The 16,361-nt window shown below is 42.6% G+C and overlaps 1 protein-coding gene across 1 annotated transcript in view; it reads left to right on the top strand.

Annotated features, from left to right (window-relative positions):
• Positions 1-44: 44 nt before the first annotated feature.
• The window catches only part of LOC140499107 (uncharacterized), a 392,730-nt gene continuing 376,413 nt past the window's right edge, over positions 45-16,361 (top strand). The window contains 5 exon segments of the mRNA XM_072600116.1: positions 45-215; positions 4,936-5,912; positions 5,914-6,171; positions 6,173-6,673; positions 6,675-7,863. Of these exon segments, the coding sequence (XP_072456217.1) occupies positions 45-215; positions 4,936-5,912; positions 5,914-6,171; positions 6,173-6,673; positions 6,675-7,863 (3,096 nt within the window).

Here is a 16,361-nt window from a genome sequence, read left to right as displayed (position 1 = left end):
GAGACAGAGAGTATTTAGCCTGCTGTCTGTGTCATTTTCATATTATGTTAAATGCTCTGGGTACTCCTACCCTGGCATTAGCACCTTTGCTTGCCCCCTCTGAGATTAACCTGAGTTTCTACTCTAGGTTCACAAGGCCAGCTTTGGAAAGTCAATCAAGACTTGAGAAAGGCCTAGCATTGAGCAGTGAGCTTCTTCAAGAAAGTGTTCTTCAGGTAAGAGGCCCCTCTGGTGTCCAGCTTCCCTGCAGTTGTCCTGTGCCCCCTTCAAATATCCCTGTGCACAATGACCTTTAGATTCATTTGCAAGGAATCTGGAGCCCTAGCTGGGCCCTGATGCTCCACTATTGTGTGGCCTCACAAGGGGGCTTTGTTTCCCCCTCCCTGTTCCTTAGTTTCAACACCTGTAAAAGGAGGTCATTACACTGGCTAAGCTTCTAGTTATGTGTCCTGAGACCCTTTTCCCAGATGTTATTTTACAAGGTTTTAGATCCCATGAGTAATTAATTTTAAGGTTTTTAATACCTGACATCCTTTTTATTTTCTTTTGGCAATGGACTGGGATTGTCCTGGTGTAGGGATCTCCCAGTAAGGAAAGTCCCTCTTCAGTGCAGAATGACACCTCCTCTGGAGAGTTCTGGGGACCATTAAGTGTCCTGGGTCACAGAAGCATTATGTATCAAATGAGGGACTTCCTGACTCAAGGGTTGGCATCTCTAACCACTGCCCCACAGCTTCCACTTTGCCATTCTGGAATTCTGTAATGTCCATAGAAAGGCTGTGCAGCAGCTTGGAAAGAGGCTCAGGCTTGGAGTGAGGAAGACCAGGGTTCACATCCCCCTCTTCTGGCGCACCAATTGCATGATGCTGGGCATAAAGTTGTGGGCTTGTTTGGGGTTGTTTCTGCCATTAGATTGAGCCCCTCAAAGTTGGGGATTTTTGTGTTTGCCTTTATTTTATACTTAGTGTGTATTGTGTGCATGTGTATATACATATAAAATATATGTGTCTGTGAATGTATATATTCACTGTTTATGGTCTTCCTCATATTGTTCAACTGATTCTTCATGACCCCATTTGGGGTTTTCTTGGCAAGATACCAGAGGGGTTTGCCATTTCCTTCTACAGTTCATTTTGGAGGTGAAGAAATTGAGGCAAACAGGGTAAGGTGACTTGCTCAGGGTCACGTAGCTAGTATCTGAGGCCAGATTTTTGCTCAGGGCCTGCCCTGAGCTGTCGCCTGGAGCTTGTCTCTCCAACTGCTCCAACTGCTTTACTGGTCTTCCAAGGGTTCCGGCCCCCTCCTGTGGGGGAGGGGAATGACCAAACAGTGCACTCTAGGAGCTGCTTACTGCACTTTATTGCTTACCCCAGTCCTCCCGACCTTCCCGTGTTCCCCCTTATATACCCCGCCGTAGCTCCTCCCATGTTCCGCCCTGGAGGCAGAGGTCAGCTCCGGAAGGGGTCTTCCCAGCACCCGAAGGCTGGTTCTCACCCCCGGGCATCTCCGGGCTCACCAGGGGGCCATGGTCCAGAGCTCAGTCCTCTACAGATTTGAACTCAGGAAGATAAGTCTTCTTGACTCTAGGCCTGGTACTCTATCCACTATGGTGCCACCTAGCAGCCCGAGTGTATATAGTTGACTATTAAGTGCTTGATAACTAAGAGCCCTTGCTACCCCTAGGGAGCTTTCTTAAACTGAAGATGAGTTTCCACACTGGGAATTCCCCTTTTCCTTTAAAAAAATTATGTAAAAATATATAACACTGGGATTCTGCAACTTTTCCCAGATTTTACAGCCAGACACAGGTGAAAGACAGGTCTTGAATCCAGATGGTTTTTTTGGGGGGGTGGGGTTCTACTCATACATTCTTGTTAAACACATTTTCACATTGGTCATGTTGCATAGAAGAATTAAGATGAATGGGAGAAACCATGAGAAAAACCAAACCAAACCAAAACATAGCACAAGAGAATATATATTGCTTCATTTGGCAATCCAGTTCCATAGTTTGTTCTCTGGATGTGGAAGACATTTTGCCTCGAGTCCATTGAGAATGTTTTAGGTCCTTGCATTGCTGTGAAGGGCAAAGTCTATCAGAAAAATTTCTTGCACACTGTGCTTGTTACTGTGTACAATGTTCTCCTGGTTCTGCTTCTTTCACTCACCATCAGTTCATATAAGTCATTCCAGACCTCTCTGAAGTCTTCCTGTTCATCATTTCTCATAGCACAATAGTATTCCATTATATTCTTATACCATAACTTGTCATTCCCCAATTGATAGACATCCCGTTGATTTGCAGGTTTTGGCCACCACAAAGAGTGCTGCTATAAATATTTTTGTACATGTGGGACTCTTTCCTATTTTTATGATCTCTTGTGGATACAGTCCTAGAAGCGATATTGCTAGGTCAAAGGGTGTGCACATTTTTGTTGCCCTGTGGGCATAGTTCCAAATTGCTCTCCAGAATGGTTAGATCAGCTCCACCAACAATGAATTAATGTTCCAACTCTGCCACATCCTCTCCAGCATTTATCATCTTCCTGTTCTGTCATGTTTGCCAATCTGACAAGTATGATGTGGTACCTGAGAGTTGTTTTGATTTGCATCTCTCTAATCAATAGTGATTTAGAGCATTTTTTCATATGATTTTAGATAGCTTTAATTTCTTCCTCTTGAAAACTGCCTGTTGATATCCTTTGATCAATTATCAGTTGGGGAATGACTTGTATTCTTGTACATTTGACTGAGTTCTCTACCTATATTTGGAAATGAGGCCTTTATCACAGACACTAGTTGCAAAAATTCTTTCTCAGTTTTCTGCTTCCCTCCTAATCTTGGTTGCATTGAATTTGTTTGTGCAGAAACTTTTCAATTTAATGTAATTAAAATTATCCATTTTGCACTTCATAATGTTCTCTATCTCTTGTTTGGTCATACATTTGTCCATTCTCCATAAATCTGACAAATACACTATTCCTTGGTCCCCTAATTTGTTTATGGTATCAATCTTTATACCTAGATCATGTATTTGGACTTTATTCTTGTATATGGTGTCAGGCATTGGTCTATGCCCAGTTTCTGCCACACTGTTATCCAGTTTTCTTAGCAGTTTTTGTCAAACAGTGAGTTGTTATCCTAGAAACGGGGGTCCTTGGGTTTATCGAACAGTAGATTGCTGTTATATTCATTGACTACTGTGTCTTGAATACCTAACCTGTTCCACTGGTCTATCCCTCTATTTCTTAGCCAGTAGCAAGTGATTTTGATGATTGCTGCTTTATAATACAATTTGAGATCTGGTAGGGATAGGCCACTTTCCCTAGCATTTCTTTTCATTACTCCCCTTGATATTTTGGACCTTTTGTTCTTCCAGATGCATTCTGATATTCTTTTTTCTAGCTCTAGAAAATAAGTTATCTGGTAGTTTGATTGGCATGACACCAAATAAGTAAGTTAATTTAGGTAAAATTGTCATTTTTATTATATTAGAATCCATATCTTTTGTACTGTAAGACCAGCTCTCCGTTCTAACATACTACCTTGCCTGTTATCCAATCACTTAAACCTTTTAATGCTCAGGCAACTCTTTGAGATTATAAATTGCTAAGCAGGTACTTGCAGTCTGGGACAGCTAGGTGGTACAGTGGATAGAACAGTGGCCCTACAGTTAGGAAGACTCATCTCCTTTCGTTCAGATGTGGTCTCAGTTGTGTGACCCTGGGCAAGTCACTTCACCCTGTTTGCCTCAGTTTCCTCATCTGCAAAATGAGCTGGAGAAGGACATGGCAAACCTCTCTAATCTCTCTGCCAAGAAAACCCTAAATGGGGTCGGGAAGAGTTGGACATGACTGAAAAGTGAGTGGACAACAGCAGCTTGTGACCTGGTTTGAGAGGGAGTGTTAATTGGGAAATATTTCACAAAAAACGGATAATAATTCATAGCTAGTGTTCCATTTTAAAACAAAATCAATATAAAACACAGGGATTACTGGCCTCATTTCATTTGAGAAAATGAACCTAATTCAGGAGCCTAAGATTCTCCCTGCTCCAGGAAGCCCTACCTTTCTCACAGGGATGGTGTGTGGTTCAATGACCAGTCTTGTTAGAGAAGACCAGAGTCCCATTACCAGAAGCTTGGGCCTCAGGGGACTGGCCACAGCTCCTCATGAAGAATTGTCATCTTCGGGGGTGGGGTGAGCATGGAGGACCCTACAGTTAATATCCACCAGTAGTAGAATCCCTATAGAACGGAATCTCCCCCAGGGCAGGGCCTGCTTCATTTTCTTGTCTTCCGTATGCCCAGGGTCTAGCCCAGGGTCTGAACCAGAGTATGGGCTAGTTTTCTACTTGTTGAAATAGAGCTGGGGATAGGGCCTTCGAGATCATCAGCTTGCCTCCAGGACATGCGATCCTTCCCTGATTTCTGGGCTTTTCTGCCGAACTCCACAGAGTATCTTTGGACATCCCAGCTGGCCCAATGTTTTCTTTAAAGTCCTTTTCTAAAAGAAACTGTTGGCATGACCATCTTGCGTCCAACTCCCTCTTCAGAGGTTGTGATGTCATGATGGGTCTTTATTGCAGACTGAACCCTGACCTGTAAAAACAAAGCAACCACAGAGAAAAAGATGAACAGACATTTGACTGTTGACGTAAAAAGAGGCTGTCTTTTTACCTTTTCTAAATTAGTTGGGTCATTTTGTAAATTTTCTGCTCTGTCGCTTTGAATAGTTATTGGACTACTGTACGTGACTAGAGAGAGGATCTGAGTGTACCCCAAACTGTATTCTATTTAAGACATCCCCCTTTCAATAGAAGGAAATTTCATCCACCTGCCCTTTGTAAGCCACTTCAATTAGCCTCATGAGCCTGCTTTAGTTTTTGAGTTCTTCCATATTGAGTTTTCTTTTCTTCTCCCTTTTTTCTTCACAGAACAGAGAAGGGCAGAGTTTGCTCAGAACGGACTTGAACGGAGCATCTGCTGGGAGAAACCAGTGGAAGCCTGTGAAGCCCTGTGAGAAAACCAGACAGACTGAGCGGAAACTGAGTGCCAGCAACGAGTCAGACGGCTCCCTCTTCTCGAAAGAGGATTCCACCATGGCACCCTGTCGTCCTGCAGCCGCCATGGCTGAAGATGATGGGGACTTTCAGACTGTCTGGGCAACTGTGTTTCAGTCCAATGTGATGAAGTACCCTGTGGCTGACCGTTCCTTCTTGACATCCTCCAGTGAGTCAGCCAGAAAATGTGGTGAGTCACCTACCCTAGCAGCGGAGAAAACATCGTGGTTAGGGAAGGGGCCGGTGGACAATGCAAATGTCAGAACTGAGAATTCAAAGTGGGCCGAGAAACCCTGGAGTAGCATACTGTCGAAGGAAGCAAAAAGCCCAGTTAATGCCACCCTGTTGGAAAAACGTCCCAGGGACGAAAGATGGAATGTGTCCTCGGTGAAGGAAACGGGAAATAGTCTTTCTCACCAAAGAATCGAGCCAAGATATGACATTGTACATATGACTGGCGAAAGGGTCCTCAGCAAGGCTGTGGTGACTGCCCCTGAGGAGAAGGCCGTGACGCTTAGGACTAATAAACGGTGGTCTTCTCAGAAGCAGGGCTCTTGGAATGAGGGTCAGAGCATGAAGCAGCAGGGTAGACTGGACATGAAAATGGGGCGCTCCCAAGTTTCTAGTTTGGTTGGGGAAGCCCGAGAGAGGCTGGAAACAGCTACCCCTAAGTCTGAATTCCATGAACCGAAGGACGTGTTAGGTGGGAGCTCGCTGCCACCCAATAAAATTGTTGAGAGATCCTATTTGGTAAACCAAGACAAGACTCCCGGGATTGTGGGCGATGAAAAAGCTGCTCGGTTGTTCCCCCGGCACATTGCCAAGGGAAAGGAAAGTCCGATCCATGTCTCTGGTCAGAGCAGCCCATATAGGTTCTTATAATGTACAGCCAGTAGAAATGAAGAAGCTTGATTCACGAAGTCCAGTAGAAGGAAGGAGCCAGTTTCGTGATTATTCAGAGAGCTCTCATAGCAGGGACTTGGCTAAAGAAGAACCCTTTGACCTCAGATCAAGAAAACACTTAGGCTCAAGGTCCATGAGAAAAGACCCTTTGATAATGGGTGAAGAAAGTGAATGGAGCCAGTCCCCAACCCTGGAGACAGAAGCCAGAGTCAGGTAGTGTGGATCTGAGAGTCACAGAGAGATGGCGACGGAGGACATTGCCTCATGATGTGAAGTTTGATGAATTCGTCTGATTTGCCCCAGAACCGACCAAGAGGCATGGGAGACGAGCTGACTCTCTGTCCCCCAGGGATGCCTCCTTCAAAAAGAGTCGGCACAGCCAAGATGGACCAGATTCAGAGGAGTCCAGTTGGGGTGTGCCTCAGAATGCAAAGGATACAGCTCCAAAGGCAGACCCACCTCGGGAGCCCAGGGAGACCTGTTTTGCTGTGACATATCAGATCCCTGGGGATAAAAGAGACTATAACATGGACAGTTCTGTTTATGAAAACAGGAAGGCCTCTTCGTTAGACAAAGATGAGCCAGTCAATGTCCATAATTCTAGAAAACTCAGCTTTTGGTCTGAATCATCCCCAAGCTCTAGCTTAGCTCCTCCATATCGCAGAGATCTGTCAGAAAACTTTGACAGGAAAACTTGGCAGGCCAAAGAAAAACCTCAGTTTTTCTAGGAGCCCAAGGTCCAGTGACCAGCCAGTGCTGCCTGGGGAGAGAAGGACGAGACATGCAGATGGCAGAGGGATAGATGTGGATGCTTTGTCAGTTAGCCAAAGGTCAGGAACTGTCAGCATCCCCAGTGACCCCAAAGACGATGGAGGCAAGAGGTCCTCCAGAGCTTCTGAGCATTTTATGTATTCGTCACAGAACAGTGACCTCCTGACAAGAAGGAAGCAGCGGGATGCCCTTGAATCACTCAGGACCAAAGCTGAGGATGGTTATAGGTCAAGTATCCTTGACATAGATGCCCTCATGGCCGAATACAAAGAAGACTCCGCAAAAGGCAGTGAGCCCAGGGACTGGAAGGAGGACAGAGTACATTCTAGTCATGGTGGGTTTCAGTGGGAAAGGCCAAGTACCAGGAGTTCAACTGCAGATAACCTTTCCCAAAGGTATGACTGGAGGGGCCAGAAGGAAGCCCAGGATCATATGGGTTTTAGAAAGTCGGTGAATCTCCCTGGGCAGCTACGTCCCAGGCCTGAAGAATCCAGCTCCATGATACCCTCTGGACCTGAAATAAGCAAAGAAAAGACTGGGTCCCCCACTCACGAACTGAGTAGACAGAAAGCTCCCAGCACCAGATTCACCCCTCCACTCTGGGGGATGCCCCAATCTGAACTTTCTGAACAGTCACCTTCTGACCTCTGGAAGAAAAAAACAGCTGAGGATCAGAAAATGGATGTGGCACCTGCTAACAAGCCACAAAACACGAAATGCCGGAGTTACAGGGCTGAGGCAAGCACCCCTTTACATGATATTAAAAACACAGAGGTAAGCTTGCCTCCCAAGACTTCCCCTGTTGCTCGTGATGCCATCTTATTTGAGGATGAAGTCTGGGCTCCCCGAAACTCTGTGGGGAAAAGAGAGAAAGTGTCCTCTCTCCATGGAAGAACTAAAGTCAGGAGAGAAGGCTATGATTCGGATTTTGGAAACATCAAGCGTACTGATTCAGAAAAGATAGCCCCTGCTTCAGTCCGAGAGAATCTGTCCCTCATGCAGGAGGCCCGAGAACGAAGGAGAGATCCATTAAAAGCCCAGAAGAGTCTCCCAGGGGAAAATCTTGAGAGCACTGTGGCCTACAAGGAATTCCCACACTGGGAAACGAAATCCAGTGAGGATCATAAGGTATTTATATACTGAAATTCGTTTCTGTTCAACACACCTCTCATGTTCCCAGCCTCAAGTTAGGAGACCAAAAAAAAAAAAGTATTAGCGTATTAGCATACACTAAGGAGAAATCAAAAGGGCCAAATGATAAGATCAAAGATAAGAGAAAAGAGCCCCTAGATTGCTGTCAGTTGCTTCTGGCTCTGCGTTGTTTTCTGAGCTTTCCTTTCCTTCTCCGTAAAAGGCTAAGTTTGGATCAGGTGGTTTCTAGGGGTCCGGCTGGAGCTCCAACATTCTGGGCTCTGTGACCTAAGAGCGATTTCTCCTCCCTGATTCTCTGACTCATGAGTGATTCTCTTATACTTGGACCCAGTGGGGTTCGTTATCTTTCCCTCCTCTCCACTTCTCAGTTTTTTCTCCATCTTTCCGGCGGTCATTCGTCCTCACGAACATGGGGCCGTGACCAACTCTTCCTCCTCACTCTCTTCTCTTAGGGTACAATGTAAGAAAATCCTGGGTTTCCAGTCAGAACACTTAGCTCTCTCTCATTTTAACTTGCCTGTGTTACTTTGGGCACCAGTGTTTCCTTCTCTGTGGCCTCAATTTCCTTGTCTGTAAAATGTTGGGGTATGATCCTAGGTCTTGTCAGTCAAAAAATTCAATTCATGGAGAGAGAGGAACATATGTTAAACACTTACTATGTGCTAGGCACCTCTTTATAAATAATATCTCCTTTGATTTTCACAACAATCCTGAGAGGTAGTTGCTGTTTTTATCACCACATTTACAGATGGGAAAACTGAGACAGACAGAAATGAAGTGAGTCAGAGTCTAGCCCAGAGGCCTATTTATTGGGCCATCCTAGCTGCCACCTAGTGGCTCCTGTACTTCACTGCCCAGAGATCAGTAGAGTTTAAGAGGCTGCTGACCTGCCCCTAACTCTGTGTGTGATCTTTGGCAAGTCACCTATTCTCTGGGCCAAATAATAGACTTGGACAAATCTCAGGCTCTTAACTTAGCTCCACAAAGTAGTACGCACATAGATTTTCAGGAGTCTGTAACTTTGGAATGGAAAAAATGCCATTGTTACTTTCACTAACCTCTAATTCAAACTTACCATTTGCTGGGGATGGAAGCTCAATTCCATGTGGACAGTCTCAGGCGGGTAAAGGTGGGAACTTCTAAATCTTAGAGTTCTCACGAGACCCCCCCCAGGAAACGACTGGGAATCGAGGTGAACCGAGCTATCTCGTGTATTTCCACCTCTTCCCGTGAGAAACGTGATGGGAGAGAGCTCTCCCTGCCCTTGAGATTGTCCCCGATCTGGGCACACCTAACAGCACGGTATTCAGATGCAAACTATGCGGCTGGAGAGCTTAAGTAGGATCAGGAAAGCCTGAAAGTGCTCTTGGGCGGAGGGGCCACGTGTGAGGACATTAGGCTCCGCTTTTCCTCTCTCTTCTCGCCCCTCCCCCTCTCTCCCCACTTATACTTCTACTTCCAATCTCTTATTGTAAGATCTTTGCCTCCTTGGGAGATTCTTCACTCCCTCCTAAGGAAGAATTCCCCTGCACTTGTAACCAGAACCCTGAATAAAGCTCAACCCTTGTTCGACTATGGAACGTCCTTTCTCTCATACAAGCATCGGGCTTGGCCAGCCAAAGACCTCGGGAGGTGAGGTAAGAAGACTCGGGTAGCCCTCAGGCCTCTAGGCCTGGCAACCATTTCCTACGTTTTTCCCCCACTTAATAGTATTTTATTTTTTCTAATTACATGTAAAAGACAGTTTTCAACATTCACTTCTATAAGATTTTGAGTACCAAATTTTTTTCTCCCTCTCCTTCCTACTCCCCAAGATGGCAAGCAATCTGGTATAGGCTACACATGTTCAATCATATTAAACATATTTTATTTCCTTTATTTAAAAAATAATTCTCCTAAGAGGACCATAGGCTTCCCCAGACTCCCCAAGGCATCCATGATTCAAATGAGGATAATGAGGATAAAACCCTGTGGCTGGTATAGTCTCTAATATCCTTTCTATCTCCTGAGCCAGGGATGTTAAGGCATCCTTGAAAGGGACGCATATGAAGAATACAAGAAATGTGGACAGACAAAATTATGCAAAGTGTCAGATATGTATAATAGAAACACAGATCACAATGCTATGAAAAATTTTTCAAAATATAGAGCACAGGGGGAGGGCTCTTGAAGAACCACACTGCCACACCAGGAGGGCATGATACCAATAGGATACCACATAACATAGCTGGGTTTCCCCTCCACCATTGTAACCAGATCCATGGGCAGGCTTGACATACAACCAAGATGTGTCCTCCCATCCAAAGCCCCCACAGCACTCAAGATTCAAACTTATACAGAATTTTAGACCAAGAGCTGACTTGGCATTATTAGGAAACTGCCATGATCAAGGCAATAGAGTAGTCTAGACCCCTGAAATGAGGGTATTCTCTGAATTGACTAATAAAAATGAGGAATAAGGGGCAGGGATCCAGGACACTTCACCCTAACTGTGCCACAACAAACAAGTAGCACAAAGGAGAGGGAGCCAATGCCCAGTCTCTGGGTCAATTAAGCCTTATCCTGCATCAATCCTGAGGCATGCCAGCCAAACCAGTTTTTACTGTCTTCCCCAGATTAAGAAGGTAACAACATTGTCATCATCATCAGTTTTATTTTGAGCATTTGAGTATATTTTTAAAAAATAACATGAACAACACACAGACTGCAAGTGGTTTTAAGAGTCTAGTTTTAGGTAACAATTCCAGGGACAATACAGAATCATTTTCCTAGAATTATTCCTGTTTCAGCCCTGTACAACTTTTTGTGCCTCCATTTGGGGTTTTTTGGGCAAGGATACTGGAGTAGTTTGCCATTTCCTTCTCCAGCTCATTTTAGAGATGAGGAAACTGAGGCAAACAGGGTGAAATGACTTGCCCAGAGTCATACAGTTAGGAAGTGTGTGAGGCCACATATGAACTCAGGTCCTCCTGACTCCAGAGCTGGTACTCTATCCACTTCACCACCTAGCTGCCTTTCCTAGATTAGTTTGAGAAAAGAAGGAAAAACGTTTTAGAGTTACTTTAAGGAATTGTACCTAGAATTAAAGGGTTGAGTCATGTATGGTTTTTTGAGCTCCATTCACTGTCCTTATAGTTACGATCCCAAGGAAAATGGAAATTGTGCAACTGACTCAATCCTACTTTTCTTTTTAAAAAATTTTTATATATTTTTTCCAATTACATGTAAAAACAATTTTTAACAAGGCAACAACATTCTGTAAGTCCCTAGACATATTCGTAATGGGACCCAGAACTGAAAAGTTAATACTGTTATTATTTAGTTTAGAATCAGTGTAGATTTAAAACCTAAAGTCATCAATTCTAACCCCCTTGTACAAATGAAGAAACAGAAGCCCAAAGAGGTGAAGTAACTTGCCCAAGGCCATCTGCAGAGCTGGAGCAATGTTGAGATTCAGTGCCAGTTCCTCTGAATTCAAATCTAAAGCCCTTCATCCTGTGCCACCCAGACCTTTTTTAAAAATCTAAATGTAAAGAGTTCAGATTTAATAACATAATAATGATAGAATGTTCAGGAAGGGGAAAGGCTCAACTTGGCCCTGTTTAGCCTAAAAGAAGATTCAGGAAAGATATGAGACCTGGATTCAAGTATCTGAGGAAGAAGGATTAGTCTTTTTCTGCCAGACCCCAGTGGAGAGGCATAGCCTGGGTGGAAGTTAGAAAAGGTCAATTTCAGCATGATGTCAGAACTTCCTAATGATAAGGGAACTGTCCAAAGTAGAATGAGCTGCACAGAGTAGTAATGAGCTCCCTGTTCTTGGAAGTCTTCAGCCAAAAACTGGATGATTACTTACCCTTCAGGGGTTTTTTAGAGAGGATACTTATTCAGGTAAGAGCTAGACTAAATGGTCTCGGAGGTCCCTTCCAAACTTGACATTCTGGGATAACTCACCTTTATATAGTCAATGAAAGTTTGCAAAATATATAATTTCCTTATTTAATTGGGTTTGGAGTCCATTACCCAGAAGGTCTCTTCTCTCTCTAACCAACTACCCTGTGCTATTCTGGGTGTGGTAAGCAGTATAAGAATCATCACCTCCATTTTGCAAATGAAACTGAGGCTTGGGGAGGGGAGTGACTTGCCTGTGGTACATGTAAGTGGTAGAGGCTGAGTTTGAAACTAGAACTGCTTGTCTCCAAGTTCATATGCTCATAGATCTAGACTAGAGATTCTTACCCCTTTCTTGTATCATGAACCCCTTTGGTAGTAGGGTGAAGCCTGTGGAACCTTCTGAGAACCATATTTTTAAATGCACAAAATGAAATACGTGAGATTACAAAAATGAACCAATTTTATTGAAATTGCTTTATCAAAATATATTTTTTTAATTTATCAACCATGGAGGCTAATGACTTGATGAGAAACCAAGAAATCACAAAACAAAACCAAAAGGATGAAAAAATGGAAGATAACGTGAAATATCTCATTGGAAAAGCAACTGATCTCGAAAATAGATCCAGGAGAGACAATTTAAAAATTATGGGACTACCTGAAAGCCATGATCAAAAAAGAACCTAGACATCATCTTTCATGAAATTATCAAGGAAAACTGCCCTGAGATTCTAGAACCAGGGAGCAAAATAAATATTGAAAGAATCACTGTTCACCTCCTGTAAGAGATCCAAAAAGAGAAACTCCTAGGAACATTGTGGCCCAATTCCAGAGTTCCCAGGTCAAGGAGAAAATATTGCAAGCAGCTAGAAAGAAACAATTCAAATACTGTGGAAATACAATCAGGATAACACAAGATCTAGCAGTTTCTACATTAAGGGATCGAAGGGCGTGGGATATGATATTCCAGAAGTCAAAGGAACTAGGACTAAAACCAAGAATCACCTACCCAGCAAAACTGTGTATAATACTTCAGGGGAAAAAATGGTCTTTCAATGAAATTGAGGACTTTCAAGCATTCTTAATGAAAAAACCAGAGCTGAAAAGAAAAGTTAACTTTCAAACACAAGAATGAAGAGAAGCATGAAAAGGTAAACAGCAAAGAGAAGTCATAAGGGACTTACTAAAGCTGAACTATTTACATTCCTACAGGGAAAGACAATATTTGTAACTCTTGAAACTTTTTTCAGTATCTGGGTAGTTGGTGGGATTGCACACACATACACACACACACACACACACAGAGAGAGAGAGAGAGAGAGAGAGACAGACAGACAACAAGGTGAATTGAATAGGATGGGATCATACCTTTACATAATGAAATTAAGCAGTGAGAGAGAAATATATTGGGAGGAGAAAGGAAGAAACGGAGTGGGGCAAATTATCTCTCATAAAAGAGGCAAGTAAAAGACTTTTCAGTGGAGAGGAAAATGGGGGAGGTGAGAGAGAAAAAACATGAAGCTTACTCTCGTCACATTTGACTAAAGGAAGGAATAAAATGCACACTCATTTTGGTATGAAAACCTATCTTACAATACAGGATAGTGGGGGAGAAAGGGATAAGCAGGGTAGGGGGGTGATGATGGAAGGGAGGGCAGTGGGAGGAGGGAACAATTAGAATTCAACACTCTTGGGGAGGGACAAAGTCAAAAGAAAGAATAGAAGAAATGGGATGCAGGATAGGATGGAGGGAAATATAGTTAATCTTACACAACACGACTATTATGGAAGTCATTTTCAAAACTACATGGATATGGCCTATGTTGAATTACTTGCCTTCCCAAAGGGAATGGGTGCAGAGGGAGGGATGAGGAGAAGTTGGAACTCAAAAGTTTTAGGAACAACTGTTGAGTATTGTTCTTGCAACTAGGAAATAAGAAATACAGGTAATGGGATATAGAAAGTTATCTTGCGCTACAAGACAAAAGAGAAGATGGGGATAAGGGAAGGGAGGGATGTTAGAAGGGAGGACAGATTGGTGATAGGGGTAATTAGAATGCTTGGCATTTAGGGGTGGGGGAAGGGGAGAAATGGGGAGCAAATTTGGAACCCAAAATTTTGAGGAAATGAATGTTGAAAACTTAAATAAATAAATTTAAATTTAAAAAAATTATCAACGACATGTATAACCTACATCAGATTGCATGCTGGATTGAGGAGGGAGGAGGGAAGGGAGGGAGAGAGAAAAAAATTTGCAAGTCAAAATTTTATAAAAGTGAATGTTGAAAACTATCTTTTCATGTAATTGGAAAAAAAATACTATTAAGTGGGGGGAAAAGAGAAAAAGGTTGACAAATTCTATCAGGGGATCTAGAGTTGGAATGGGTCTCCGACATCTGCTAGTCCAATTCTCTCCTTTTACATAGGAAGAAACAGAAGCCTGGGGATATTGAGTGGCTTTATTGTTCAGTCATTTCTAACTCTTTCTGAAGGGTTTTCTTGGCAAAGATACCAGAGTGGTTTGCCATTTCCTTCTTCAGCTCACTTTACACATGAAGAAACTGAGACAGACAGTAATTAAGTGATTTGCCCAAGGTCACACAGCTAGTAAGTGTCTGAGGCCAACTCAGGTCTTCCTGACTCCAAGGCTGGTGCTCTATCCACTGTGCCATCTGGCTGCCCCAATTAGTTGATTTACTCAAGATCAAACAGGGAGTCAGTCGAAAAGCCAGCACTCAAACTCAGAACCAATGAGTCCAAGCTCAGCATTCTTCTGCTTTCTGAACTAAGCCTGCTCCTTATGTCTTGTCCCTATACATGAGAAAGAATAATCCCTGCATCTGGGATACGGCAATGTGTTACTAAAAAGAACGTTATTTCTTGAGGCAGAGGACCCAGGTTCAAATCCTGCCTCTCCCACTTCCTGCCTGTGTGACCAAGAACAGGTAAAATTATCTTATTTTGAACTTCTGGTTCCTCATCAGTAAAGCAAAGAGGTTAGACAAGATGACCTCAACGGTTCCTTCTAGCTCTAGATGTATAATCTTAATTAATCATAGTACTGTTCTTTTAAAGGAACCCCCCCCTTTATTTTTTCTTAAGATTTTATTTTTAAAATAACCCTTAACATTGCCCATAAATATCGTCATCTCAGTAGAAACCATTTACATTTAAAATAATTTCAATACATAAAATGTCAGAAGAATTCTTCATTTATTCCATGTTCTCATTAGAATTTTGGGCTTATGCACTCATTCTCATTAGCTTTTCTCCTGACGTGATTATAGTTAAGGAATATTGCATTTTCTGGTCCTGCTTTTGCTTTGCATTATTTTGTATGGGACTTTCTAGATTTCTTTTTATTCCTCATATTTGTCTGTCCTAATTACATGATAAAATACCACTGGGTTCAGATTCCCCATTTTATTTAACCTTTTCCTCTTCATTGTTGGATACTTAGATTACTTTCCTTCCACCACCCCCATTCCCCACCTCCCCACCCCTGCACACACACACCTTTTTTTTTAGTCCTTACATATAATATGACTATGAAAAATCTTCCAACAAATAGACCTCATTTTTTCTTGCTTTTGATAAAATTCTTCAGGGTACCTTCCAAGCAACAGAATTTCAGATCTGAGAGTATGTTTATTTCTGTAATTGTCCTCAATATTTATCAGTTTGCTCACCAAAAAGATTTTGCAAGTCTCCGATTCCACCAAGGATGAGTGAATGTGTCCATTCTTCCATGACTCCCTCAAGATCAAAGTTTGTTACTTTTAATTATTTTTGGTACAAGTTTTCAATTCTACCGGCAATGTATGAGTATGCTTGCCTGTTCCCGAATAGTCTCACCAACACTGAATTTTGATTCTTTTCATAGTTGCCAGGTGATAGGTTTGAGGACCCACCATTTGGTTTCTCCTGTAAATATCACCTTCTTCTCTGATCTCTCTTTATAGTGGCTCATGTACAAAGGTAGTAAACCAGCAAATTCTGCAGTTCATAAAAACTATTGTTTTTCTTGTTAGTCCTTTGTTGTGTTTTTTTAATGAAGGTTACTTTATTTTTTCCCACTTAATGGTATGTTATTTCTTCCAAATACATGTAAAGATACTTTTCAACATTCCCTTTAATAAGATTTTCAGTTCTAATTTTTTCCTTCCCTCCCTCTGCTTTTTCCTCCCCAAGACAGCATGCAATCTGATGTGTACTTTGTTTTCAAAGAGAACTGATGATACCACAACGTGATGTCTTGATTTGTGCATGAATTGGATTGAAGTGAGGCAGAACATCACAAAGTTGTCAGCCTCACTCTCTTCTCCAGAGTCACTGAAGTCCAGTAGTAGGACAAAGTTAAGACAACTGGTGATGGCTTGGGATGAACCTTGGCATCTTCCATGTCAGACCAAGTTCTAAGAGCTCCAAGGGACCTGCTTCAGAAAAACTAACCAACTTATTAACTGCCTTTTGAAAATCTCAGACTGTCAATAAATCAATAAATCAAAGGCATAAAGTGATTTTAAAAATCTTTAATCAGTTTGGAAGAAGTTAAATACTTTGAGCCATTGAATTAAATGAGA

The sequence above is a fragment of the Notamacropus eugenii genome, chromosome 4, assembly GCF_028372415.1.
Source record: "Notamacropus eugenii isolate mMacEug1 chromosome 4, mMacEug1.pri_v2, whole genome shotgun sequence".
Lineage (NCBI taxonomy): Eukaryota > Metazoa > Chordata > Mammalia > Diprotodontia > Macropodidae > Notamacropus > Notamacropus eugenii.
Note: the sequence above shows the minus strand (reverse complement) of the source record. Positions and strands in the feature narration are given on the sequence as shown.